General features: G+C 34.7%; 1 protein-coding gene across 4 annotated transcripts; it reads right to left on the reverse strand.

Moving 5' to 3' along the window:
- Positions 1-99: 99 nt before the first annotated feature.
- LOC132697214 (uncharacterized) lies at positions 100-26,299 on the reverse strand. Of its 4 annotated transcripts, none has more exons than XM_060662526.1 (15): positions 26,197-26,299; positions 22,242-22,322; positions 15,490-15,707; positions 14,330-14,620; positions 9,447-9,660; positions 9,086-9,391; positions 4,971-5,288; positions 4,533-4,850; positions 3,489-3,815; positions 3,150-3,431; positions 2,782-3,094; positions 2,367-2,438; positions 2,110-2,310; positions 1,884-2,048; positions 100-354 (listed from the first exon to the last, which is right to left on the reverse strand). In XM_060662526.1, exons 1-15 carry the CDS (start codon positions 26,228-26,230, stop codon positions 144-146), a joined length of 3,351 nt encoding a protein of 1,116 aa, XP_060518509.1. In that variant the 5' UTR covers positions 26,231-26,299; the 3' UTR covers positions 100-143. The 4 variants fall into 4 exon arrangements, with proteins under 4 accessions (XP_060518509.1, XP_060518508.1, XP_060518507.1 ...); XM_060662525.1 differs by having other exon boundaries at positions 26,180-26,299; XM_060662524.1 differs by lacking the exons at positions 9,086-9,391; positions 9,447-9,660; positions 14,330-14,620; ... (1 more) ...; positions 22,242-22,322; positions 26,197-26,299 and adding exons at positions 6,366-6,686; positions 6,868-7,194; positions 7,282-7,602; positions 7,776-8,102; positions 8,198-8,324.
- Between the last annotated feature and the right edge of the window lie 604 nt (positions 26,300-26,903).

Consider the following 26,903-nt stretch of genomic DNA (forward strand, 5'->3'; position numbering starts at 1 on the left):
TATACTAAACTAAATATCGAAGTGATCTAATTCTGCGAGTTTTACAATTAAAAAACGCACGTACTCACCAAACTATGATAAAATCGGAGACGTAGAAAAATAACGTTTATTAACAATACTTAATTTACAACGTTTAAATCTGTTTAGATGGCCCTGTCTAAGTTTTCGCTGTCGCTTATTTCATCCTCGTCATCCTTCACCGCATCTATCTGCATCCTTTCGATTCTGTCGTCGAACGCAACCGATTTTTTTCTCTCCTTGTCTATGCCTAGCGAATCCGATGTTTCGTAGAGACCCTCTTCCATCGGATATCCGAACGTCAGCCCGTTTGAACTGGCGTCTATTTTGCTTAACCTACGAATGATCATAAACGTCTATGCTAAGTTTCTTAATAAGACAGAATAATAGAATACGTATTTGAAATAACAGCGATCCTTAAACTTAAACGTTATATCGTTGATGTAAATTGCAATGATAGTTTCCGATGAATTCTGTATTTCATTTTTTAGCCCTACACACCTCGAATCGTTGCTACGGTCATACTAATTTGTACACACTGAAAACTGAAAAGACTAGTTTGGTGGATGAAAATAATGTGACAGCGGCATTACCGCAGGTAGTTTATTAATATTTCAAATTCTGTATAACATAATTATAGAAATAGGTAGATAATCGAGACCTGTCGTCATCAAATCTTACTGAAATCGCTTCGTATTTAATATCTAGTTATTTTTTAGGATTTTTCAGACTGGTACCTGACAGAAAGAATAAAATGTAGTATTTGCTAGAAGTAGGCAAATTCATTAGTCTTAATGGTGTCATTCGTATTCGTTTTGATTGAAATGCTGCTATGCCACAACCGACAAATTCATTTTTGTACCAATGTGAGGAATTATTAATCTTTTACCTTTTGCCGAGGATGCATTTAATCGTGGGGATCTCGGGCTTTTTAAACTTTTATCCTGGCCCGTTTTCTCAACGGTATATCCGTCATATACTAAAGTTCCATCCAAGTAATAGATATTCTTATTTCCCATTCGAAACTATTATCAACTGCCCAACTGCTCTCGAGTATCGTCGTAGCTAGATAATTTCTTTATTCTCTATTAAAAGTGATTTTCTGTTTTGATTTTTTTTTAACGAAATTTATTTTCTTCAAGGTTTTCCACAATTTCTTATTACACGCAATGTAGGATAATTAGCTTAATCAAGAAGAGTGTATTATTATTATTATTGGTCTATCTGTCTTTTCAAAGTTTCATCATCCTTGTGTATTATTCCTCTGATAGCCATCTGTTCGTCCTCATTTATCGCAGCTGCTGTTCTTTCTGTACTTCTCTTTGTTGACTTAATAACGCCCCGTTCACCTTCCTGTACAAGTCGGTATGTTGTTGACGATGCAACTGTCCAACTCCGAATGTTAAGATTTTGCTGGCGAAGGGCTTTGAACACGTTGAGAATAATAATTTTCTCATTTTTAGAGAGCACAGGTTTACTAATTCAGACACACTAGCCATTTTCGATAACGAAATTTGCCAGCAACTACCGGAAAGTAACTGTAATTCTAATTTTAAACAGTCAGGCATATAGGTACAATACTATGATACAATACTATGGCCTATACGAAGAAGACCTCAAAATTTGGCAGTTGAATAATAATTTTAACTCTCTAACATTAAAGAACAGACCATAGTGACTTGATATGATTCAAAATTTGAATTATAATGTGGACAAATGAACAAACCTTAATAAAAATAACGCAACAAAAAAAAAGCAATATGCAACACAAGTTAAAGATATTAACCCGGGAGTTAAAGATGCAATCCACAACAGAGAAAACTTCTCTTTATTAAAAATAAGGATTCTAAGTGCAAAGTCTCTACCTGTCACTGTCGGCCTCAGCATAAAGGATGTTGTTTTGCCCAGCATCTATTGGAATCTCATACTCGCTCTTGTAGATTGGATTGTCTACGCTAACAGTGTCCTCTTCCGGGGGAGGGGGGTTAAAAACAAAACCCGTCGGACGCCTACGCGGGAGATTGTTACCGCTACCGAAAAGAACAAAACATTGGCAATGCTCTAGTTGAAATTTAGAATAGTCTTAATCACCCTTCAGAAAGTTCTCTATCGACGTCCACATCTATACTTTGAACCACGTTGTCGAAGGCCACCCTTTTCCCTTTGTTGAGTTCAGGGTCATTCGGAATGTCATACTCGTTAGCCGTTTCCTCTCCGGACACGGTGTACGTCGCATCCCCGTGTGGTCCGAACGGATATCCAGTGGGTCTTCTTATCACGTCGTCAATGTTTCTAAAATACCCGTGAAATAGAAATTGGGCAAATGGAGGGTACTCTGCAGTACGTACACGTTTGAGTTTTTTTTGCCGAAATTTGTGTTGCCGCTTGAAGTTTCCTCGAGCTCCACGTAACTCGTATTCCTGAAGGGAAAAACATCAAGATTAAATTTTTAGTTTTATCGTTACCTCGTCTTTTTTAAAACTTTTTGTTTGTTTTTTTTTATTAAGTGGTAACCAATACATTTTTTGCATTTTTCACTAAATAAAAGACTTGCAAAAAATGAACACTACACTAATATGGCGTTTAAGCAACATTCGTCTTCCAGGATCGCAAGCTTCGGACATTGTGCAATACATTCTTCAGCCATGTTACCTATAGCTGAGCGTAATACTCCCAAAAACGCGATCATGGATAATGTTGGTATAGAACCTGCTTAGTCACACTACTTACAACTTTGCGTTTTTTTGGCAAATCATCACTGACCTAATTTTGAAATACCACAGCAAAATCATCGCCACTATTATACTGGTCAGCACAATGCACAGAACTATAACGGTTATCATATAAGCCGTAATGGTTGAGGATTTGTCGTCGGATTCACTAGGGGGCAGCATCGATTCAACAGGCAGATTAATGACCACTGTCGCGAATGCGACGTCCTTTCCATTTAACCGGGCGACCACAACTAGAACTAAACTAGATTGTTCTAGTACGTCCGATGGTAAAGCTTTGGTGACAGTTAAACGATATCCAGTGCCGTCTTTTACCAAATCGAAGTACGACGAACAGCCAGAGTCTGCGCAAAAAATAGAGAGCTGCTTCTGTGCTCGCCAATTGGTTATGAAACTTACCCTCGGATATTTTCAGTGTTGGATTCCCTGTTATTTCGATTTTGTCATCCATGTCGATCTGCTTGGTGGTTGAGTTGTAAGTTCCGATGAAGTAAGGGCTGCTAAACTGTGGGGTTGAATCTTCATTCTTGATGTTCACGATGAAGTTCACGCTCGTCTCGACATCAGTCTTCAAGGTCAGCATCAAAATCACGGGCGTGGGTGTGTTATTTGGCAGAGTTCGCGAGACAGTTAATGTTATTGTCGTCTTATCCACTTTTATTGCGAAATATTCCCGGTAATCTAGGAAAATATCCATTTTCGCTAAATGTTGCCAGATCTTTTGTTGATAATTCTTACCTCCCAACAGCTTCACATCGCTAACACTATCAGGTTTTTGCGTCGTTACCGTGACATCACCGTCGTTAGAGGCAAGCAGAGCTTTTCCATCATTTTCAGTGTAGGTGAAGGAGTAGTATGACCGGGAAAACCTTGGAATATCTATATCTACCTCGGGCGAGTCGTTACCAACAAAAACGATAAGGATTACTCTAGCGGTTGTGTCCGTTGTCACACTGAACGTTAGCGTAATCGGACTTTCCACATCGGATGGTAGATCAACTTCTAGCGTGAGGATGAAGCTTGTTTCGTTTTCGCCTTGCTTGTAGGAAAAGTATTTCGCGTAGTCTGGAAGCAGTCCAGTTCATTAGCGAATCAAATGAAAATAGAAGATAAAATAGGCCGCTGCCTCTGAATATTTAGCTCGATAAAAATTGTTTTCTTCAATATTAATCTCAAACCGCAAAATAATTAAAGAAGCAGACAGATAAGAGCAAAACATAGCATGAATAAAGAAATCTTAGAGTGGTTAATTTTAAAAGAAACTTGAAAAAACTACCAAAAGAATGACAGTTTCAATAGTGAGATTCGTTGGAATGGTTGGACAGTAGAAATAGTCTGATTTAAAGCTACAGTTATGGATGTAGATCCCTACTTTTTATGTTAAAAGGTAGCTCAAAGGAGCATCTTAAACAAAAAAGAAAGCAAAAAAAATTGCGAAGCTCCAATTTTTCTGGTCGATTTCGGTCAAATTCAACAAAGTTATTTATAACCAAAAACTACGTCAAAACATTCTAAATGCTGCAATGAAGAGTAGCTCCAGGGAGGATTTTTGTCGACAAATGTGATAAAAAGTGACTGAACTTCCAATTTTCTCGTTGATTTAGTTCCGTCAAACTTAGTTTGTCTGCCATTTATTGTTATGAAAACTACCTCGAACCTGCAGATATCTACCTAAAACCTCTGGCTGGAATCGCAGCTCAAAGGAGGATTCAACGTCAACCGCTTGAAAGTACCTTGCTTCGAGAATAAATAAAATTATAGTTATTATGGTTAGGTACGTACCTCCATCGATTTGAACGTCGGTAACGCTATCTGGTTTTTTGGTCACCACGTAGATCGGTCCATCGTGGGGTGCCAATGACTTCTCGGAGTAATTAAAAGAGTAAAAGCTTCGCGTGAACACGGGCACGTCCACTACCACTTCAGTCGATTCATCTATTGCTATGACTATGGCGACACTGGCTGCACGGTCTGTCTGGACACTTAGTGTTAAGAGTACTGGGCTTGGTGCATTCGACGGTAGCTGTTTTTCATCTTTCACTGAAATTTCGAACGTTTTCGCATCTTCCGCGTGGGTAACGATAAAGTAATCTTCATACTCTGAAACAAACAATGTATTTCGAAGCAAAGCAAGAAAATTAACAACTCGTAGTCGAATAAAAAAAATACAAACCGAAATTTAATTTAACTAGAACAAGTAACAGACGGGTCATTATTTACCTCCTTCTAAACGAATTTCTGATATGTCGCTTGGTTTTTCTGTCACCAAGGAAATCGTATCGCTGGATGTTATGACTTCTGTTGATAGGGAATAAGTAAGAGTATAAAACGCTTTAGAGAACACGGGAACATCAATGTCTAGTGCGGTTGCGTTTTCTATGGAGACGAGTATCACAACGCGGGCGACGTTGTCAGTTTTAAGGCTTAATGTTAGCACGACTGGACTGGCTGTGGTCTCTGGAAGAGGTTCGTCCTTCAACGTGATTGTAAATGTTATATTATCGTCCCCCTGATGCCACTCGAAATACTTCGCGTAATCTAAAAAGAAAATTCATGTCGGTGTGATGGTCTGGAGAAGGTTTCTCAAGGTAAGTGGTAAAAAAGTTTTTGTATTGAGGAAATAAATTACTAGAACAACCAATAATAAACGGATATACAAAGACCGGCTAAGCAATTCCTAATGCATCTGGTCACCAAGGGGAGTTCGTCATAATAAAGGTAGGACTGTAGACTATAAAATGAACAAGAGGAAGCAAACCTAAACTCATGTTCTATGTATAAAGTCTATCTTGTCTCTGTGACGGAGAGGCCAAAACCTTATTATCCCAAGCATTTAAACTGTAATCTGTATCCACATCCGTGCCTTGTCTAGCCGCGACTAGTTCCCCTATCTTTTACTTCTTGCGGTTTGTAAGTTATTAAATTGAAGTATTGATCGGAAGGTGACATCCGAGTATTCGCAGTTTTCAGTCTCAAGGTTGACACTACTGGGATGACAACATCGGACGGCAATGGCTTGTCTTTCAGAGAAATTGTGAATATAATATTATCTGACTCTTGCATGCATTGGAAGTATACGTTATAATCTGAAAGGGAATAATTCCAAACTCTGCACGTATTAACTGTAATTGTTTCTCAGTTTCGTATTGTGTATTGATAATTTTGTCACTCGCCTAAAAATGAAATGATGTCAAGTTCCTTCTGTTAGTGGCGTTTGTTGTATATATATGTATCTACTTCTAGTAACCACTGATATCGTGGATGATGCTGGTGTTAAAGCTGGATTATCATTAGTTTCATTATAAAACAATACGTAATAAGGTTCTGAAAATACTGGCACGTCTTCGTCCGTTGGTGCTTCATGTTTCACGGAGATTATTATCGCGGCGTTGGCAGTTTTATCTGTTTTGAGACTCAACGTTAATGCAATGGGACCGACAACATCAAAAGGCAATAGGACTTCCTTCAAATTAACTGAGAACGTAACATTATCCTCTTCTTGATGGTATTCGAAGTATTCCTTATAATCTAAAGTGATCCCAGGTTCACCAGTTTAGAACATAATCCATTAGGCTAGAATTTTTGCTATTCCATTTGTATACTGTACTTAATTACCTCCTTCTAAGCTAATATCCGATATTTCGTTGGGTTTTTCAGTGACAACATAGATGACATCAGTAGGAGGAGTCAGTATTGGTAATCCTCCAGATTCCGAATACGTGAATATGTAGGACGCTTTTGAAAAAACAGGCACATCTTCTTCAGTCTTAGTTTCCACTGACACAATTATGGTGGTATTGGCAACGTGATCAGTTCTGAGGCTCAATGTTAAGACCACTGCGGTGACAACATCGGACGGCAATAGCTTGTCTTTCAGAGCAATTGTGAATGTAATATTATCTGACTCTTGCTTGCATTGGAAATATTCATTATAATCTGAAAAGCAATTATTCCAAAATCTACACGCATCAATTGTAATTGTTTCTCAATTTCGTGTTGTGTTTTGATCATTTTGTTCACACTCCTTTAAATGAAGCTCGTGATTGTTATTGTGTCTCGGTGGTGTGTGATAAATTTCCTTCTGTTAGTAGTGTTTGTTGTATATACATTTATTTACCTCCAGTCAACGTAATGTCTTCGATATTTTGCGGTTTTCTAGTAACCACTGATATCGTGGATGATGCTAGTGTTAAAGCTGGATTATCATTAGTTTCATTATAAAACAATACGTAATAAGGTTCTGAAAATACTGGCACGTCTTCGTCCGTTGGTGCTTCATGTTTCACGGAGATTATTATCGCGGCGTTGGCAGTTTTATCTGTTTTGAGGCTCAACGTTAATGCAATTGGACCGACAACATCAAAAGGCAATAGGATTTCCTTCAAATTAACCGAGAACGTAACATTATCCTCTTCTTGATGGTATTCGAAGTATTCCTTATAATCTAAAATGATCCCAGGTTCACCAGATTAGAACATAATCCATTAGGTTAGAATTTTTGCTATTCCATTTGTATAGTGTACTTAATTACCTCCTTCTAAGCTGATGTCTGATATTTCGTTGGGTTTTTCAGTGACAACAAAGATGACATCAGTAGGAGGAGTCAGTATTGGTAATCCTCCAGATTCCGAATAGGTGAACATGTAGGACGCTTTTGAAAAAACAGGCACATCTTCTTCAGTCTTAATTTCCACTGACACAATTATGGTGGTATTGGCAACGTGATCAGTTCTTAGGCTCAATGTTAAGACCACTGCGGTGACAACATCGGACGGCAATGGTTTGTCTTTCAGAGCAATTGTGAATGTAATATTATCTGACTCTTGCATGCATTGGAAATATTCATTATAATCTGAAAAGAAATTATTCCAAAATGTACACGTATCAGTTGTCATTGTCTCTCCATTTCGTGTAGTGTTCTAGTAATATTTTCCACATTACCGTAAGTGAAGGTCGTGGTTGTCTATATAGTGTTTGTGACTGTTTGTGTATACTCGTGTTCTTAAGCACAAAATATGTATTTACCGCCAGTCAACGTAATGTCTTCGATGTCTTGAGGCTTTTTAGTAACTACGGATATCGTTGTTGCTGGTGGGGTTAGATTTGGAATATCATCTTTTTCTGTATATGTTAATACGTAATACGATTCTAAGAATACCGGCACGTCTTCATCCGCTGTTGCTTCATGTTCCACGGAGATTATAATTGCCGCGCTGGCAGTTTTATCTGTTTTGAGACTCAGCGTTAATGCAATGGGACCCACAACATCGAAAGGCAATGGTTTATCCTTCAAAGTAACCGTGAGTGTAACATTATCCTCTTCTTGATGGCATTCAAAATATTCCTTATAATCTAAAATAAATCCAAGTACACCACTTTAAAGAATAAGAGATTTACACTGGACCGGTTTTTGATAATTGTTACCGATCAAAGGCATACTTAATTACCTCCGTCTAAGTTAATTTCTGATATATCGTTTGATTTTTCGGTCGACACAGAGATCAGATCATTAGGAGGTATCAGTATTGGTAATCCTTTAGACTCTGAATATTCAAACATGTAGAACAATTTTGAAAAAACTGGCACATCTTTTTTTACATTTGCGTTTTCTGTAGAAATAACTATCGGAACACTTGCTAGGTTGTCAGTTTTAAGGCTAAGGGTTAGGATGATTGGATTTGGAGCATTAGTCGGCAACGTTTTGTCTTCTGTGGCGGATATCGTAATGGTCTTTTGATCCGATTCTCGTGTCAAAAAAAAATATTCCTGGTATTCTAAAAGAAACAATCTCCTTCAAACAAAATTAACAACGTGACGAATCAGTTTACCTCCTTTCAACGCGACCTCAGTTATCTGCTCCGGCTTGTCGGTAACCACTGAGAGAGGTCCGTTGGTAGCTTCCAGCGAAGGAACATCGCTATTTTGCTTGTAGTTATACTCGTAATATAATTCCGTGAAAGTCGGTTGATCCGTAGGTTGGTGTTCGACGTTTACAACTAGAATCGTGGAAGCTATAGCATCCGTTTCCAAGCTCAACGTTAAAACTACGGGGGTTTCGGTATCTGAGGGCAACTGAGTAGTGGTTGCGTCGATAGTTATTTTGGAGTCGCTTTCAAGAGAACACTTAAAATATTCGGCGTAGTCTGAAAGAATTGAAGTGGTGATATGGCGAGTGGCGAACAATCCTAGGTTAGTTCTAATGGAGAGGAATATCTACTCACCTCACTAGTTACCACTAATTAAGGTACCTTAAGCAAATTATGGGAGAGTAAAAACTTGAATAAAGAACTGGCTTTCGAAAGCCAATTTTTCTGGGGTTAGCGAGTTCATCTTACCTCCATTTAAAGTTAAGTTAGTAATGCTGCCAGGCTTTTTCGTTTGGACGGTAACATCTCCACTTGTAGGCACAAGTGTCGGGCTATCTCCTTCAAGTGTGTAGCTGAACGTGTAATAACTATTTTCGAAAGTTGGTGTATCCATGTCCACGTTATCTCTCGTTATCAGTAAAGTGGCACTAGCAACGAAATCAGTCTCGAAGCTAAGCGTCAAAATGACCATGTTTTCAGATTCGTCGGGCCAGCCTTCACAGGTAATGGTAAAAATATTGCCTTCATTCTGAGCCTTAAAATAACTTGCATAGTCTAGAACGAGCCCCAAAGTAGAATATGGAAATTGTTTTCTTACGAAATTACCTACCGCCGTCTAGGTTGACTTTAGTTATGTCGCCTATTTTGATGGTTGAAGCGGTAATAACTTCCTCGGGGGTCAAAATTGGAGAACCGGAAACCTCCGAATACGCGATGGTGTATTTCGCTTTTGAAAAAGAAGGATTGTCCAGGCTGTTTTCTTTGTCCACGCTCAATGTTACAATAGTTTTGACCGATCTGGGGCCTGGGTTGACGCCGGAATCCTAAATTGAGCAAAAACGTCAAAATACTCCACGCAGAGTGTTGAACATCAGATATTTAATATATTTTCAGTTGTAAACTTTCGAATACTAACAAAAAGGTCACTTTTCTTCTTTCGTCATCGTAACTATTTGACAAGCATGTTGAGAGATTTTTGCAAAGTGGTCAATCTGGTTCTGGCGTTATATTTCTTTAAAAATTTTGATATGTGGTCAGTGATGTTTTTAATGTATATATGAAGTAGTATTTGGAAGGTTGTGGTGTATTTTGTGATGAAACGCTTAATATCTCTAATATTATTAGAAAGAAGAGCAGATGTAAGGTGTTCTAATTCTGGGTTCAGTGACTCGGGCAGAGATTGTTTTTAGACTCTGTAAACAATAGCCTATTATTTTTAGGCCGGATGGTGATATGACAATGAATTAGGGTATCGGTTGGTGTGTGTCGGTTTTCTGTAATCATACATCTCTATTTTTTTATAATTTAACTGAAGGCTTGCCCAACACATAGGAATTTTTTAAATAAAATGTAATAAATAGTTTTTTTAATAAAGCATCACAATTTTTTATCTGCATATTTTTCTAAACTCAAACAAACATAACATTAGTTCAAAATTTTGAAAAAAAAAATTCTTATTGCAATAGCTATCGAATAAAGTAAGGGAGTACCAAAAGTGCTTGATACGGTTTTTTATTTTTAAGCTCACAATAAAGAACGTACCCAAAATATAACGTTTTGTATTTTCATTAATACTTAAGTCTGACTTTTGGACGATTCTGCAACAGATTGACGCTTACAGTAGTCTTCAAAGTAGTTGAATTGTAAAGTTTAAGTTTCTGTTTCATCGTTGTTGGTGTTTTGTTGTTGTGTTTCAACCAGATAATGAGGAAGAAATATTCAGGCATTTTGACAACTACCTTAACTACTATAAGTCTCGAGGCAAACGGAAGTATAACAATGGTCAACGGTACATGGAGTTGGAATTCATCCTTATCATTACACCCCTGAAGAAATGTGATCCTGGAAGGAGAATATAATTCTGCCGTTTTGTTATAAACTCAATCGCAGAAAATATGACAGATATTTAACGGACGAATGGGTCACAATTTACGCACAAGGACACACCAAACTTTCACAGTTTACATTTTTGAGATGAAGAAAACGCAAGTTTAATGAGGGATACTAAGTGTAAAGCAGGTTTTTCAAAGGCATGACCTATCGGTCAGAAAATGAATGTTAACTCAGAACAACGGTTGTCAGTTACTCCATCATGCGTTGGATTGAAATGGGAGTTCCAGTACATTGGCTAGCGCGAAGCCCCGATTTGACTCCTCCTCTGGACTATTATGAGGGGAGTCATATGAAACAGCTAGTCTATGCATGCCTAGTAAATACCCGAAAGGAACAGAGCACAACAGACACAAAATAACCTAATAACTTGAATGCCGCAGGCTGCTAAGCAAGTATTTGAAATAGGGACTCTCATTTTGAACAAGAATTGTAAAAATTAAGTATTAATGCAAAAAATTCTAAATTTGCGATGCGAAAATGGGATAGCTTATTAAAAAGAAAAAAATTAATATATCTCATTTAAAATTTTCCCATAATAAAACGTTTCCGACATTTTGTTCATTTCAAAAGTGAGCCAATAGAGTTGGGCAAGTAATCCAGGTGAATTAAAAAAAAGTAGAGTAGGTTCTGTGAAAACTACCCTCTACGATATTAAAGTTCACGTTTTTCAGAAAAAAATATAATATCTCAGAATCTAAGTTTTGGGTAATTAGCATTAAACTTACTCCTTACCTCCTCCCCTCCACAGGGTTTTAACTGGAAAAAAATATTTCTGAACTAGATAGAGCAAAACCGTATCTTCACTATCAACTATCAGGTTTCAGCCCGTTTGAAAATTGCTCACGACATTTTAAAATTTTGGATGTGGATAAAAGACATTATCAGTGCTTTTTTTTTGGCAGCCTATTGGGAATTTATCTACAGTTCTCCGTTTTGTCATAAATCAATACAACTTTCTTTTTTTATAAGGCAAGCATAGTTGAATGTGCTCTTAAAAAATGTCCGTGTCGAGTCCTTTTCAGTCATATAAATTTGTTGGTATCCGTGATGTGAAAAAAAGCGAAAACAAATTTAAAATAAAAGAAATGCAAGCGAAACCATCAAAATCTTCTCCGTTACCAAAACATATGGTAAATGTAGTATCGCACCAACTTTCTGAAAGTTAAAAATAATTTTTTGCAAAAGGTTCCAACTTTGTCCGTACCCCACATATTATCCTAAAAAAGGAAATCATTTCAAATGTCGAGTATATCGTAAGCAAAGTGTCATTTCAAACAGGCATTGAAATTCAATTAGAAGCCGTAAAATCTCTAAAATCTAATCCCGATATTGTAATTTTAAAAGTAGATAGAGAAAATGCCAGTAATAAACATAAACACAGTCAATAAAAAATTAAGATATTCTCACAAACGGATCCTATCGCAAACTTAGAAAATATCTTGCCTTATCTGCTATTAAAGCTTCTTCTCTATTAGAACCTGTGAAAAATCTCTCATGCCTCACCACTCTAAAATTCCTCGTTTTTACGATTTTTGATTCCCAGAGGTTAACCAATATTACCCCTTTGACCTATTGTTAGCACCATTGATTCTCCCACCTATTCTGTAGCAAAATATCTAGCTCCTATATTCTTTACGATGAAAACTTGTAGTTTCGTACTCAATCCCTTTGCAAGTCTTTTAATAATTAAAAACCAGTAGATCCAAGTCATATTCTGATTAGTTTCGACTATTACTGCTAGTTCCTATGGATAAAACTGTGAACACAATTTTAGACATTAAATTTGGTGAATCCGGAATCATATCTTGTTATCCTTATTAAAAAATGGAAAGTCCTCCAAGTCATTGCAAGTATATTTATGAAAGCTTTTGAGAAGAAAGTCATCAACACTTTGCATCTAACACCTAAGTTTTTTATTTGATCTCATGATCAAGAATCCTTCTGAGATTTCCTCAACTATATAGTCTAACATACGTTTTACCATTCAATTAGAGTGTCGCTTTCTTAGGCATTCTTAATTATCGAAAATCAGACCTAAAATTGGATCACTCAGTTTATAGAAAATCCACACACGATATCTTACTGCCACATATCACTTCAGTCTTTCGTTATATTTAATACTTTACCTACTAACCAAATGAAACGTTTCAAAGAAATATAATGTTAAAAGCAGATTTAGCACATAGCATAAGGTCTTTCACCAAAATGATCCGATACAATGTTCAATGTTCCCTCCTTTAGCTCCGCTCCCGTCAAACAGTATACAGGTTGACCCCTAAATAACGGTACATGATAAAGTAGGAGGTACAAATGTTACGATTTAACGAAAATTGCCTTGCCGTGTCAAAGTTGCAATTTCATTTTTGATTTTTTTAAATAATTCCTGAAATAATTGAGCTTTTTGCACAAAATCTGGCAAATCGGAGTTTTTTGACATGAGAAACCCATTACATTTATATTATTTATCATTACGTAATATTTAAAATTTATTTTTTTTGTGCCATCCAAATTAAAATAACCTAAATAATGTATATAACTAAGCTGATATGATAAAAACAACTACACAACCTAACAAGTGATATGGATTCTTGTGTTTTTTTCTTCTTCTTCCTCTTCCGGCTCCGGTGTAATTATTTTCTGTCGCCGCACAACTTTTTAAAAACACCCAAGGTACGCATTTGCTTTAGTCAAAGCCTACTTTGAAAAATTTTGCACGTATTTTATAGTGTCTGTTTTCGTCAGAGGGCGCTGCGCACTATTTTACTGTCTTTCATTATACTTATGTTAGTCAAAGTCAACTTTGAACTCTTCAACTGTTCAATTAAGTGGAATGAACATTTCAAATAAGAATTTCTCGAAAATGGCTACTCGGGGCCAAATTTAAAAGATATACCGTTTTTGTGGAAAAAAGGTGATTTTTAATTAAAAATCTGCGTACCCTAAGGCACAAAATGTTAGGAAGTATTAAATGAAAGAAATATAGAGCCCTCTATATATGAAAATTAATTTCTCATGTCAAAAGATCCTGATTTGTCAAATTTTGTCCAAAAAGTTGGATTATTTTAGGAGATTAAAAAAAATCAAAAATGAAACTACAACTTTGACATTGTGGATTTCGGTCTGGCCTGAGGTAAGTTTCGTTAAGTTAAGTGGCACTGTACCATTACTTATGCGGCACCCTGCATAAGCAGGTACAAAACTGGAATGCTTTCAGTGAAAAATTGAAGAGTCCAACAGGATGATTGGCGAAACGTCAGCAAATTCGATTTATCAACAACCAATGTATTAGGAATCCAGAAGATTTATAAACGGTATTTAAATGAGGAGCAAAGTATTCTCTATTTTAGTGCTATAGCGGTTTTATAAGTGACAAGAACCGTTACAGAACAATTGATACGTTTTCAGGTTTTATAAAACTTGGTTTGCATCTCTTTTTTTAAGATTGTTTTATTCTATTCTTAAAGTTAGTATTGAAAGTGAAAGTCATTTATTGCTAATATTAATTATAAGAATTAGTTATAGCATTCAACAGTGATCTTTGTTTTGGGTTTGTCACTGCGTTTAAAAAAAAATCGAAAAACGGTAATCAAAGATACTTACCGTGGCAGTGATCGTATAGACGACGTCATCGGTAAATTGTATCAATCTTTTGGAGCTGAAAACCGCCTTGAAGGTTTTGTTTCCGGTCTGAATCGAGTCCACTGTAAAATCATTCGGTTCGACGCTGAAGGACACCATTTCGTTGGAAAAATCGATATCCTCCGCCTCAATCGGCTCACCGTAAACCGAAAAATCGGTTTTGGGCATTACAGGTACGGCCACATTGAATTCATATCGATCATTTAGGAAACTAGGATCGTGATTGTTCGTATCACCAATTGACACCACCATCTGAAAATTCCGGGTGACTCGTTGAAATAGTGGATTAATAATTATTAACACTTAAGTAGCATAAGTTAAGCTTTGGAATAATAATTATTAACACTTAAGTAGCTTAAGTTAAGCTTTGGACACATTACATGAGCAATTACAAATCTTCTTTAATAGAATACTTGTAGTCAATGGAAAGAACGCATTATCGTGGTATCGGCTTGATGGTTGCGATTCTAAAACTATCGATTAAAATTTTATCAAAAAAAAATAATGTCGACTTTGATTTGTGAACAACAATTGATTTGAAGCAACAGGTCTGATATAGATACCATGTTTATAATTCAGCCTGTATGTGCTTCAATATATAGTAATGTAGTTTACAATCACAGTCATAGAAAAGCTGAGGACAGAGGACTACACATATGTGAGAATGACAAATAAATTAAACAAAAAATATATATGTATCAACCGGGATCAGAAAAGGAGACAGCTCAAGCCCAATCTTATTTAACATCATACTGGGTAAAATCATAATCATACTAAAGCCAACTGGGAGAGGATACCGCATGCGGAATAAAAATATAAAAATATGCTATGCTGATGACGTAGCGATCATCCCAGAAGACAAAAGCTCCTTGTATAGATTCCAACAAATATACAAAGTGCTTGCTTAAGATGTAGTAAGATGCCGAAGAAGGGAATGGTAAGACCACATAGATAGAAAGAAAGAAGAGAGAAAAAAACGAATAAACCACGAAAACCTGGACGACCAGGTATAGAATGCGAAGAAGCTCTTCCTGGGAAACCATGACTTAGTCCTAACGTAAAAGGGGAAGAAGAGTTTTGGTGCTTAAAGCCACCCAAAGCAATTTTAAGCCTACACTCACCGGAGCTGCCGTTGTCGTTCCGTCTTCGCATTTTAAGGTGAATATTAAAGTTATGGTTAAATTTTTTCCATTCGTGTAGGCATCCTCGTCGACGTTAGCAAATTCTTTTGTCGTGTACAAATCAAACGTTTTTTCGTTAATGCTGTAACTGAAGTACTTCGCAGCTTTACCGATATCACAGGCTTCGTTAGTGACGATGACATCCAGACCGGTGACCTCTAAAAATCGGTAAAAGCTTTAAGTTGCTTGCACAATACTTGCAGATATTGTAGATTCACATATTTACACAAAATGTAAATTTGCCATAACAGTTATCATTAAACATTACATTAAAATTAAATTAAAAAATTAACATTAAAAAATTTGTCGGGGCCAGCTAATGTTATAGCAATAGCCTTAAGCAGAAAGAAGGGTAAATATTGGAAATTTTAAAATGAATCTCAAAGTATTAAAAATAAGTATATGAAATACTTAATAAAAGTATATATTGCGTGCTATTTAAGAAAATCTAGACTTTTCAATTTAAGCTGATCCAAATATATTCGTTTGTTTTAAACACCCTGTATATATATATATATATATATATATATATATATATATATATATATATATATATATATATATATATATATATATATATATATATATATATATATATATATATATATATATATATATATATATATATATATATATATATATATATATATATATATATATATATATATATATATATGTATATATATATATATTATAATTTTCTTGCAAGGCTGAAAACTAGTAATTATTTAGAAAAACTAAAATATTGGAAAAACTATTAGGTTTAGGAATGTATTATTATTAAAAAAAAGTTGAAGTATTTTAAAAGGAATTCAAAACAAAGTTTATATTTCATTAGTCACGTTTTTTTAAGCCACCATGCTTAAGAATAATTTTAACTAACAATGTTTAAAACTTTTGTATTTACTATTTCAGTAATTTTCATATAACAGAAAGACAAGTTCAGTCAATGAAAGAAATGGGACGGCAGCATTACTACAGGTAGTTTGTCAGAATTTTAAATTCCGGGTTAGTAAAAAGTACCGGAATGCTTAAATAATATCTGAAAAACTTCTGAAAAACTTCTGCAATGATAATCATTACCACTTTTACGTCACATGTCATAATTTTATAGGAGTGAAAAGTTACCAGCGTCTTTGAATTCTGCATGTTCAAAAGATGACACCAACTTTGTTTCTTTTTTTTAATGAGATAACCAATATAATGTTCCATTTCTCGCTCCGCTGCCACTGTCCGACTGTTCTGTAAAATATTTCCCTATACTTATCTCTAGAGCATTCCGCCTCTGCCGAGTGAATGAAAGGTCAGGTTATAAATCGCGAGAAATTGCCGAAAAAACAGGAGTTTTCGAGTGAACTCTGACCTTGTGCCGGATATTGAATTACACCATTGAAGAGCCACTTGTGAGAGGCGCAAAATGATGTATTACTCAACAACCTTAAAACCATCGGGAAGATATAAAACAACCCCTAATAATGAAATACCCAAAAATTTGTTTTATTTATTTCGGAATCTCAAAAAAATCTGATGTTGTCCTAGATATTGAATTAAAGAGGCGCTTGGGAGGGCTTCAAATTGATGTATTTCTCAACAACCTTGAAACCGTCGGGAAGATATAAAACTACCCCCAATCGTGAGATCCTCCAAAATTCGTTTTGAAATGGTTGTCGTATTTTAAATGTTAAATTGCACACTCTGTATTTGTTATTATTTTTTATTGCTATGGACATATTTAATTTAACTTTGAAAAGGTGTACACCTATCTCTCTTGGTGAAACGATTCAATTTTTTTTCTTTCGAATATTAGCGTTCCCTACAATGCAAATATTTTATAAAGAAACATAATATGCAACTGTTATTAATCCCAAAAGATAAAATATGTGCGCAAATGTCGTCGCCGAAAAATTTTAATGAATGATTAAATAAATATGAAAATGAAAAGTACAAATAAAATTAAACAAATCTCCTGAATTCGCAAGCATCCATGATCGATGGAATCTATACCACCACATCATTTTTAAGATAGTATAAAGTTACAGTTAGTTTACAGCGGAATACAAGATTAAACATAGGAACCAAAAAGAAAGCAAAAACAAAAGGTAACTCTTTCGTCACAGGATCATTATTTCCCCTTCCTTCACATGCTCTTCCCCTCCTCCCTTTCTTCTTTCTGATATCTTCCTTTTCTGAGGTAGATCTGCATGTACTTTTTAAGCAGTTCATAAAACCGTTTAAACTTAATTTAAAAATATCTAATTTGCTTTTATGTTGACAAAAAACACCATTTTATAGACAGTGATAAACAAACAGCAATTTTTTTTCTTCTGATATTGGTACTTGCAATAAATCCCAAAACGGCGAGTCTATAATTGATATTAACTCGCTTATTTACAAAAGGGATATCAGCGATATTCGAGAATTTTCAGTTTATAGAATACCAAATTGGAATAATAGGAAAAGTAATGTTCTGTAATGTAATATTTCGCGTATTGAAGATTCCAAACTGAAAAATAGTCAAGAACACAATCGAGTTATATAATTAAGTTCTTCCCAGTGTCTCTTCAATGATCTAATTCAATATCTATGACAACGTCAGATTTCCTTGAGGTTCTGGAATAATAATGGGCTGATTAAATATCTGGGACATCCGATTTTTTTGTGATTGCTAAATGAAAATAACGAATTTTTAGATATTTCATTATTGGGGTTAGTTTTATGTCTTCCCGACGGTTTTAAGGTGATTGAGCAATACATCATTTTGAAGCTCTTCTAAGTGGTTCTTCAATGGTCTAGTTGAATCTCTGGGACGTCAGAATTTTTCGAGATTGCGAAATAATGAATAAATACATTTATTTTTTGGGGTGATGTGAGCGGAAAAGGGCTTATTTTGTATATAGCAACATTGGATATGGTTTTTGGGCTTTCCCTTACAATATTTCCGTGCTTACCTACCCATCAAATCCACAGGAATATATTTTTTTAAATACGATAAATTTAACATCAACCACATCCCATTTGTGTTGTATAACATCAAAATGGACCACCTGGTGAATGATTTTAAATAGAGAAATCCACGTAAGTCCATAAAATTTTAATAAAAACGTACAGAAACCGTGCCGCAACCTAGGTGACCTCTGAAGAGTCGAGCTTGCTTATCGCGGTGCGATAGCTATTACCTCTTTAAAGTATGAAAAGGCAGGGCCGGCTTTAAAAACAGCCATTTCAAGGATGAATTAGGAAGATGAACATAAGACCGACGAAGGATAGAGAAAGAAAAATACTGAAAAACTTGAAAATGTTTTTGGTAAAAATTCCAAAGTTCAAAGAACCCGAGATAAAAGTAATAAGCGACAACAAGATGACAAATTACAACTTTTAATGGATATGGTTCAACACATGAATACAGATTAAAAAAGAATTACTAGAAATAAAACAGGAACAGAAAGATTACAATGAAGGAACAACAAAAATCAGAGAAGAAAATTTAGAGCTCAAGAAGGAAAATAAAAAACTTAAAGAGGGATTGCAGAAAGTGCAAAGCAAACTTGATAGAATAGATAGAATTTGAGAGAGAAAGAAAAAAGTAACAATCTGGTAGTGCACAGACTACCAATAACCACTAACATTGGTGCAGAGATCTCGGAAGGAATGCAAACATTCTTACGAAATAAGCTAAGATCTGCTAGAAAAATAGGAAATGAAAAACAAAAGAAAGCTCTAGGAAGTACAAGAATAGAAAATATATATAAACGACGATATGACCAGAGAGCAAAGGGAAATACAGAAGAGAATACGAATAAAAGCAAAGGAAGAAGAAATAACAAGAAAAACGGTTAAATAAAATTGGATTGCAAAGTCTATATATTAATGGAAAAAAGAAATGGATATGGAACGAGGAAAGAGATAAACTAGTAAAATTCACACAAAAGAAAAGCAATGAATAAAACAAAAAATCAGTAAATAACATAACGGCCAGGAAAAAAACGATGACGAAACGGCTACAAAAAAAGGCTCAGAGAACAAAGTCAGGAAGTAAACGAACATCAGACAGAATGTGCATTCTGCCACTAAAAATTTAATCCAAGATACATGCGCCAACGGAGGAAAAGGAAGAGTAGGAAACAATTGATAGCAACTGTCGCAAAAACAATGATAATACTCGGAGATACTAAGGCCAAAGCCAAAGTACGAAATGAAGGTATCTACCAAAGGATAACTGGAGGCAATAGCACACACCAGGAAAGTAACAACAAATAATAACGGAATAAGACAATTATATTAGCCCTTCCCTAGAAAAGAAATACATAAAGTCACGTGGATAATACCGGGTACAATTGAGTCTGTAAGTAGGAAATTAGAAATTTTTACAGAGATATGAAAAATCTAAGTAAAGTGTGACACCCTATATCATGGGTAAGGATGGTGCCGTATCGGCGACGAAGAAATGATACTATAAAGTTGGAAAGAATTTTTTGAGGAGATCCTAAATATCGGCATAGAGGCTTTGTAATTGGAACAAGAAGATAATATAAGCCTTGCGCGTACCACTGAAGAAAATGGAACTACAATAAAAAAGCTGAAAAATCATAAATGTCTGGGGGAAAATAGCATTGTAGCGGAAAATTTAACTTATGGAGGAGAATTTCTACATACTCAGATAACAGAACTTATGAAAGAGGTTTGAAAATAGAAGTAGTACCAAAGGATGGCAGCAAGGCAAGGCAATAAAAATACCAATTTTTAAGAAGGGGTATAAAATGGATTGCAAAAATTATAGGGCTAGAGCGCTTCTAGACATCACATATAAAGTACTAGCAACACTATTAAAAACAGAATGGAAGAATACTCGGAAGGATTTTTATCAAACTAACAAGGAGGATTCAGAAAAAATAGATGAACAACAGGTCACGGTTTCATGTAAAAGCAACTTTTAATGGTTTTAATGGTTGCTACATTTATGCTGTTTGTAGATTTCAAAGGAGCGTATGATATTGTGAACAGAGCAAAATAATAGAAGTTTTAACAACAACCTTACGATGCCACGAAAACTACTGAAAATAATAAAACTAACACTCCAAGAAACAGGCACTGTAGTAAAGTATAAAAGAAGGCAAAGTAAAACTTTTAATATATGCAAAGGATTAAGACAAGGGGACCCACTATCAACAACCTTGTTCAATTTGACGTGTGAAGTGAAAGTGAAATCAACAGACAAGGCACATTGTTCCATAAAAGCCACCAATGCCTCGCATACGTGGACTATTTGGTACTGTTGGCAAGGAGTCGAACTGAACCCGAAAATACCACCAAACAACTTCTAAGAACGGCAGAAACTTTTGGACCCCAATTTAATATTAATTACATTACATTACATTAATCAATATTAAACTTACAAGTACATGTGAGAGAGGAACTGACTATATATATTTGGGAGTGCTAATAAGCAACAAATGTGAAGAAGACAAGGAAAGTTGATCTACAAAATGTCATAATAATAACATTCTAATGTCAACTTACTGTTGTGAGACATGGGCCCTCAATCAAAAAAAAAAAACAACAGAAACTAAGTATACAGGAAAGGAAAGTATTATGACGAATCTTTGGCGGGAAGAATACAGAGTAATAGTGGGAGAGAATAATAAACGAGCTATTTGGAGATAAAGAAATCGAAAAATTTGTTCAAGCAAGGAGACTACAATGGCTAGGGCATCTCACGAGGATGGAAAATAATAGAGAAGTAAAGGAAGTGGCATGGAAAAAAAACAGAGAGGACGAATAAGCGTAGTCGATCAAGGAGAAGATGGACAGAAGCCGTGGAACAAAACTTAAGAGAGAGGAGGATTACTAATTGGAGAAATATAGCAAGAGATAGAATCGACTAGAAGAAAATTACACAGCTCTCAATTAATTTCTATATTTTTTGGCTGAAATAGACATTTTAAATTAATATTGTTGGGATATCTGACTATTTAGAAATCCGAAATTATGGCTGCAATTTTCTGACATCACGGGCACTAGTTTTATTATACAAAAAGTCAACATTTTCGAATGGAACTGTATAATATCCATAATTCATTACTAAACGGCCAAGACTTTTCTAAAAATATAATTAGTTTGATACATTTTCGAGCTAAGCTGGCCATTGTCAGCCAATCTCGTCGTTATGAAAACTTGGTCATAATTATTCCATTGCCAAATACATTTATCATTAATAATTATTAAAACAGTAAAGAAAATAATAAAAATGGATGCAGATTATTCAAATTAAGTTCTGAGGAACAAATTATATCCCTCTACTTGACTTCTTTTCCTATCTAAGGACTAAAATTTACCATTATAAACCAAGAACAATACAAATTTTACAAAAAAGGATAAATAGACATTTATCTCATGAAGAAATAATTTATTCAAAATTTTTAAGAATTATTCAAGTAGTAGATCATCATGGAGGATAACTGAAGATTTTACCTTTTTTTAACATTGAAAATACAATAAAATAATTAAATCTTCTTAAGTAGATATTTCCGTTATTTTTACTATGTATTAAGTAATTTTTTATTATATATAAGAAATTTAAAGAAAATGAATAATATACAGGGCGTTGGGATACTAACCAAATATTAGGATTATCTAATTCTCTAGTCGAGAGTCGAAGGAAACTTGTTTAAAATATCCGATATATATTCTCTTACCCACTGCCGTCGTCGTTTTAGAAATGACGCTTGTTTCAACGTCGGTGTCCGATATGTAGACAGTTCCTGGGAGATCCAAACCTGAGAAAAAATAAATACAGATACAGGTTACTGTAATATGGTATACAAATCTTTTGGATTTATCTTGCATCGGTTGTTAATCACGTTCTTAAACGAAAAAATGCTTTAAAAATTGTAAACCTCCTCAATGCAATTTTGCAGAGGCGCTTTTCTTGAAACTGTCAATATAGTGTCAGATATTAAAATCCGAGAATCTAGAATCAAATCTTTTAATATTAACTTAAAAAAAAACCTCCTCTCCGACTTATTTTTATTGCAACGGTAAAATTTATGAATATCAATCCATTATCACGAGTATTCACAAATATATTTATGGAAGTTTTTGGGAAGAGAACTCATATAAAACCAAGACTATATTGATGTTACTTCTGTTATTTGCAATCAAAAATCACTACGAGATTTTCTTGACCACACCCTAACATATGTTTTACCATTGAATTTGAGACTAACAATAATCTCTCATTTTTAGATATCCCTGTTAATATTAATAGACTCTCAGATCCAACATTGGGTCATTCACTTTAAGAAAAACCTAGGCACACAGACCCCCATGCATTGTGTAGCGACCCCCTGTATCATAATAAAATCATATCAAAATAAGAGGGTCTACCTGTCTTTATATTCTGATTTATTCATTACAAAAAATACACTTCTTGTATATATGTATTGTATAAATATATCTCTCTATACCTGATTAAAATCGTACAATCGTTACAAGTTGGTGTGTGAATTGTTGTTTGCGTTTTATGGAAGGGGTCAAAACAAATTACATTTTTACATTAAAATTATTTTTCGCCATAGATTACCGTAATTAATTACTAATTATCTTTTTTTGTTAATATTTATTAATAATTACTGATAAGCGGAGCCTTTCAGGAGTATCCAGAATCAAAGCTAAATAGCTACATTGCTAATTACATAATGTCTAAGTAACCGTAAACGATAAAAATTAGGAGATTGTTTTGATTAACATATTTATTATAATTTATCGATTTTGTGGCCTATTTTACGTGGTGAATAATATTAATCAATAAAAAAAAACATTAATATTATATTAATGTTACGTTGTGTTTTACACCGTTTGGTAATATTATGTAGTATATATCTTATTTATCTTGCCACAATAAATGATTTAAACTAATTACGTCATAAATTCTTATTTCTATGATCAAACAAAAAAAAAATTAAACATTTTTGGTCCATTGTTTAAGTTATCGCAGAATTCCGGTTTAAACACTTTGTCTTTAAAATTTAACGAATTTTGAATTTGTATGAACATAAAGATTCTATTATTTTAAAACGCACTATTACTAACCACGTATCAAAGGTCTTAAGAAATATAATGTCAAAACTTAAAAATGTTCGGACCATCAAAGACATTTAACAGACCAGAAGTTTGCATTTCATGCATATCCGGAAGGAGAGGCACAACCTCAACTAGGCTAAAAGGACATAAAAGAGTCTTAAGAGTTGGACAAATAAATTCATCAAAAGTTGCAAAACATAATCACAAAACGGTACATCAAATCTTATTCAAACAAACGAAAATTCTTCAATTGTAATCGATTGTTCCACCAAAGGAAAATAAGCTTAACAGGTGTTTACCTTTCCCCAATATGGGAATCACATATAATCTTCAGTTTGATTCATCAACAACCGATACACTAGACGATTTCTTAACGGTGTTGAGCTAAGAGCTAAGTACTTAAATAGTGGGAACTCGCGCGTTACAATTTTTCCAACTAATACGCGCATATTTTTAAGAAAGAAGTCCCTGATTCAACCAACTTTTTTAGTAGTTTCAGGTTTTGTTATAAGGTACCGGATATTCAACAAATTAATATAAGAAACCGTAGCTTGATAATAGTTTTTATAGTTTTTTAAGGATGCCATTGGTGCCACAAGTTTTAGGTCCAATAAATACGTTACATCAAGTTTGTTAAAAAGGTTTTATAGCGTTCTTAAAAACTTTATTATAACATTTATATTGTTTGCTTTTTCAGTGAAAGTTATATGTTATATCTCAGTAATAAACCTTTTCAAATAGTAGTTAGACTCTTAGTTCAGGTATTTCTGGACTGGATAGTTCTACTTAGTTTTAGTTTAGTTTAGTTTTGATATGGATTTGTGAATCACATAAGTAAAGCTGACTAGTGAATTCCTTAATATTATATATAAAATATCTTAAAACCGGTGATAACATTCCGGTACTGAATTTGGGTCCCGAATCTACTTGTTCGGATTTTCATTTCTGTGCTGTTTCCAACTTTCTTTGCTTGAACGATTTTAAAAATCAATAAATATTTTTTTTAGCAATAAATAAACAACTGAAAAGTGGGTTTTCTATTGGAGCGGAGCGCGAGCATTGAAGATGCCAAGTGAGATCTTGGCGAAACGTCTGCAGGATTCCAGTCGGAATTCAACAAACGAACGGATGATATCCCAGAATATATTGAAAAAGCAAAAATATTGATTAAAAAATATACAGGTTTAGTAAAAGTACTGCAACGGCCATATATCTTAGGAATTATTTTATCTAAATCTATGAAATTTGGTATGCAGAGACCCAAATTCAACCGTTTTTGCAGGAATGACAAAAAGCGAAAGTAATTAACCACTTAATCAATAAACAAGAATTTAATTTATGAACGACATAATAACCAATTGGTATCATTAAATAACAATTATACCTATTTAAAAACAAAAATAGTTATTTATTACTTAATGTTCTCTTAAGTATTCCTGCTCTTGTGTTTTGGAGAGCATTCGGTGTTATTTCTCGGCTTTTATCCGGTCAGCCGAAGTGTTAGATTTAGTTTTGTAAATCTCAGTTTTTAGGTGACCCCCAAGAAAAAATCTAGGATGTTTGAATCTGGTGAACGAGGCGGCCACTCGATAGCACCTCTCGATTGAAAACATTTAATTCAGGTACTCTCTTACATTTTGTGTATAATGGGGAGATGTCCCATCTTTTTGGAACCATTTGCGGTTCATCAATCAACACCATTTCGCCATTTCTGATGTTCGGATATAGCAAAGCTGATTGGAGGACAACTTGTGTCATTAAAAGGGTATATCATGTTTCACGAATTTTTCCAACACAGATTTAGCGTTTCAGGATATTGGATACGATATTCCATCATCCAAAGGGGATTCTTGTTTCTATTAAAGAAGCCATTCAAACAAAACGTCGCGTCATCCGAAAAAAGCTCATAACTCGGAAAATTGGTTAAAATATTAATTATGTCGTTCATAAACATAAAGTCTAGTTTATTCATTAATTCAATAATGTTTTTCGTTTTTTATCATTCCTCCAAAAAATTTAAATTAAATTAAAAAAAAAATAAAAATTTTCGCTCTTTTCAAAAAACGAAAAATTCGATATGGCGACTATAAGAAAAATGAAACTTAAGGCGCGTTGCGAGATAATAGAAGACGATTGCGACATGTCATACGCGCTGTCTTACTCGTCCTAAGAAAGTGTCTCAACAGTCACATTTTGACGGCTGCCAATTAAACCGCTTTGGATTTACTAGCAAAAAGCGAAATCCGTCATTTTCAGGTTTTTGTCGATATTTTCCAAATCAATTGCCCGATGGTAAATCTGAAGCCGGTTATCAAAGCCAATTTCCTCTAAAACTTCTCCCATTTAACCTTCGCTATAGGTGTTACAGAAGCGGAGATCCCCATATAAAGAAACAAATCTGGGACGCATTGCATATATATTCGGCGTAGATATCCCCTTCCCCGAAGATAGCAGATCGAAAACGGTCGCAATCGCATAATAAACAATAGCCGTCCAAATTTACTTCTTTTTTAATATTATTTTCCAGCCTCGGAAATTGATTTTTACTTACATTGCGCGTTCACGTACCCGAAAGTGCACAGAAACAGGAACAAAGTTTCATACGGCAACTTCATGTTTCGTCACCATAGATTTTCGCGACTAGTTGAAAATTCGCCACCGATGCTTCGTGTAAAATAATATCTAATCATATCGGCTTTTTGTCACGAACATTATTGTTAACTTGAAATGTATCGCTTATCTCAATACCTCTATTGATTATGTTTGTGGATCGGGATTTAAAAATTACAACCACTCGTTTCCATGTCTAGATTAATGTGATTTATCTCTTTGTGTCAAAAATCCGTTTGAATACAAATGACGCATATTTGGGCAATGGGATTTTTAGACGCATTTTACTAAAAATTGGAAGAAATGCTAAAATGGTATGTTATGCAATAAATGAGGTAAACGGCATTTGAGTAGCGAGTTGATTTGGCACGAGCGGAGCGCTATGAGTATCATGTATCTGTTGGAGTCTCTCTATTTCTTGGCATTCTTGTTCTAGTCATTTTCTTTTAGCTTTTCTGATTTCAGATCTAATTCTAGAATTTAAAAGACTATATTGATCAGGGTTTACATTTTTATGTTTACGTCTTTCGTCCATCAGTCGTAGAATTTCCTCTGTCATCCATTTGTTCTTAGGAACAGACTGACGGTATCCTAGTATGTTCTGAGAAACAGAGTTCATGGTTTTCTTCAAGCTATCCCATATATTGTCGACTTGATATTCTCCA

Source organism: Cylas formicarius, unplaced genomic scaffold (genome assembly GCF_029955315.1).
Source record: "Cylas formicarius isolate icCylForm1 unplaced genomic scaffold, icCylForm1.1 PGA_scaffold_1__22_contigs__length_36826433, whole genome shotgun sequence".
Classification (NCBI taxonomy): Eukaryota; Metazoa; Arthropoda; class Insecta; order Coleoptera; family Brentidae; genus Cylas; species Cylas formicarius.

Coding starts and splice junctions, on each gene's coding strand:
- LOC132697214 (XM_060662524.1), bottom strand. CDS start 8,309: ATGTTTGAATATTCAGAGTCTAAAGGATTACCAATACTGATACCTCCT. Junction 7,195..7,281: donor AGACATCAGCTTAGAAGGAG/GTAATTAAGTAC, acceptor GGATCATTTTAG/ATTATAAGGAATACTTCGAA. Junction 2,049..2,109: donor GATAGAGAACTTTCTGAAGG/GTGATTAAGACT, acceptor TCTTTTCGGTAG/CGGTAACAATCTCCCGCGTA.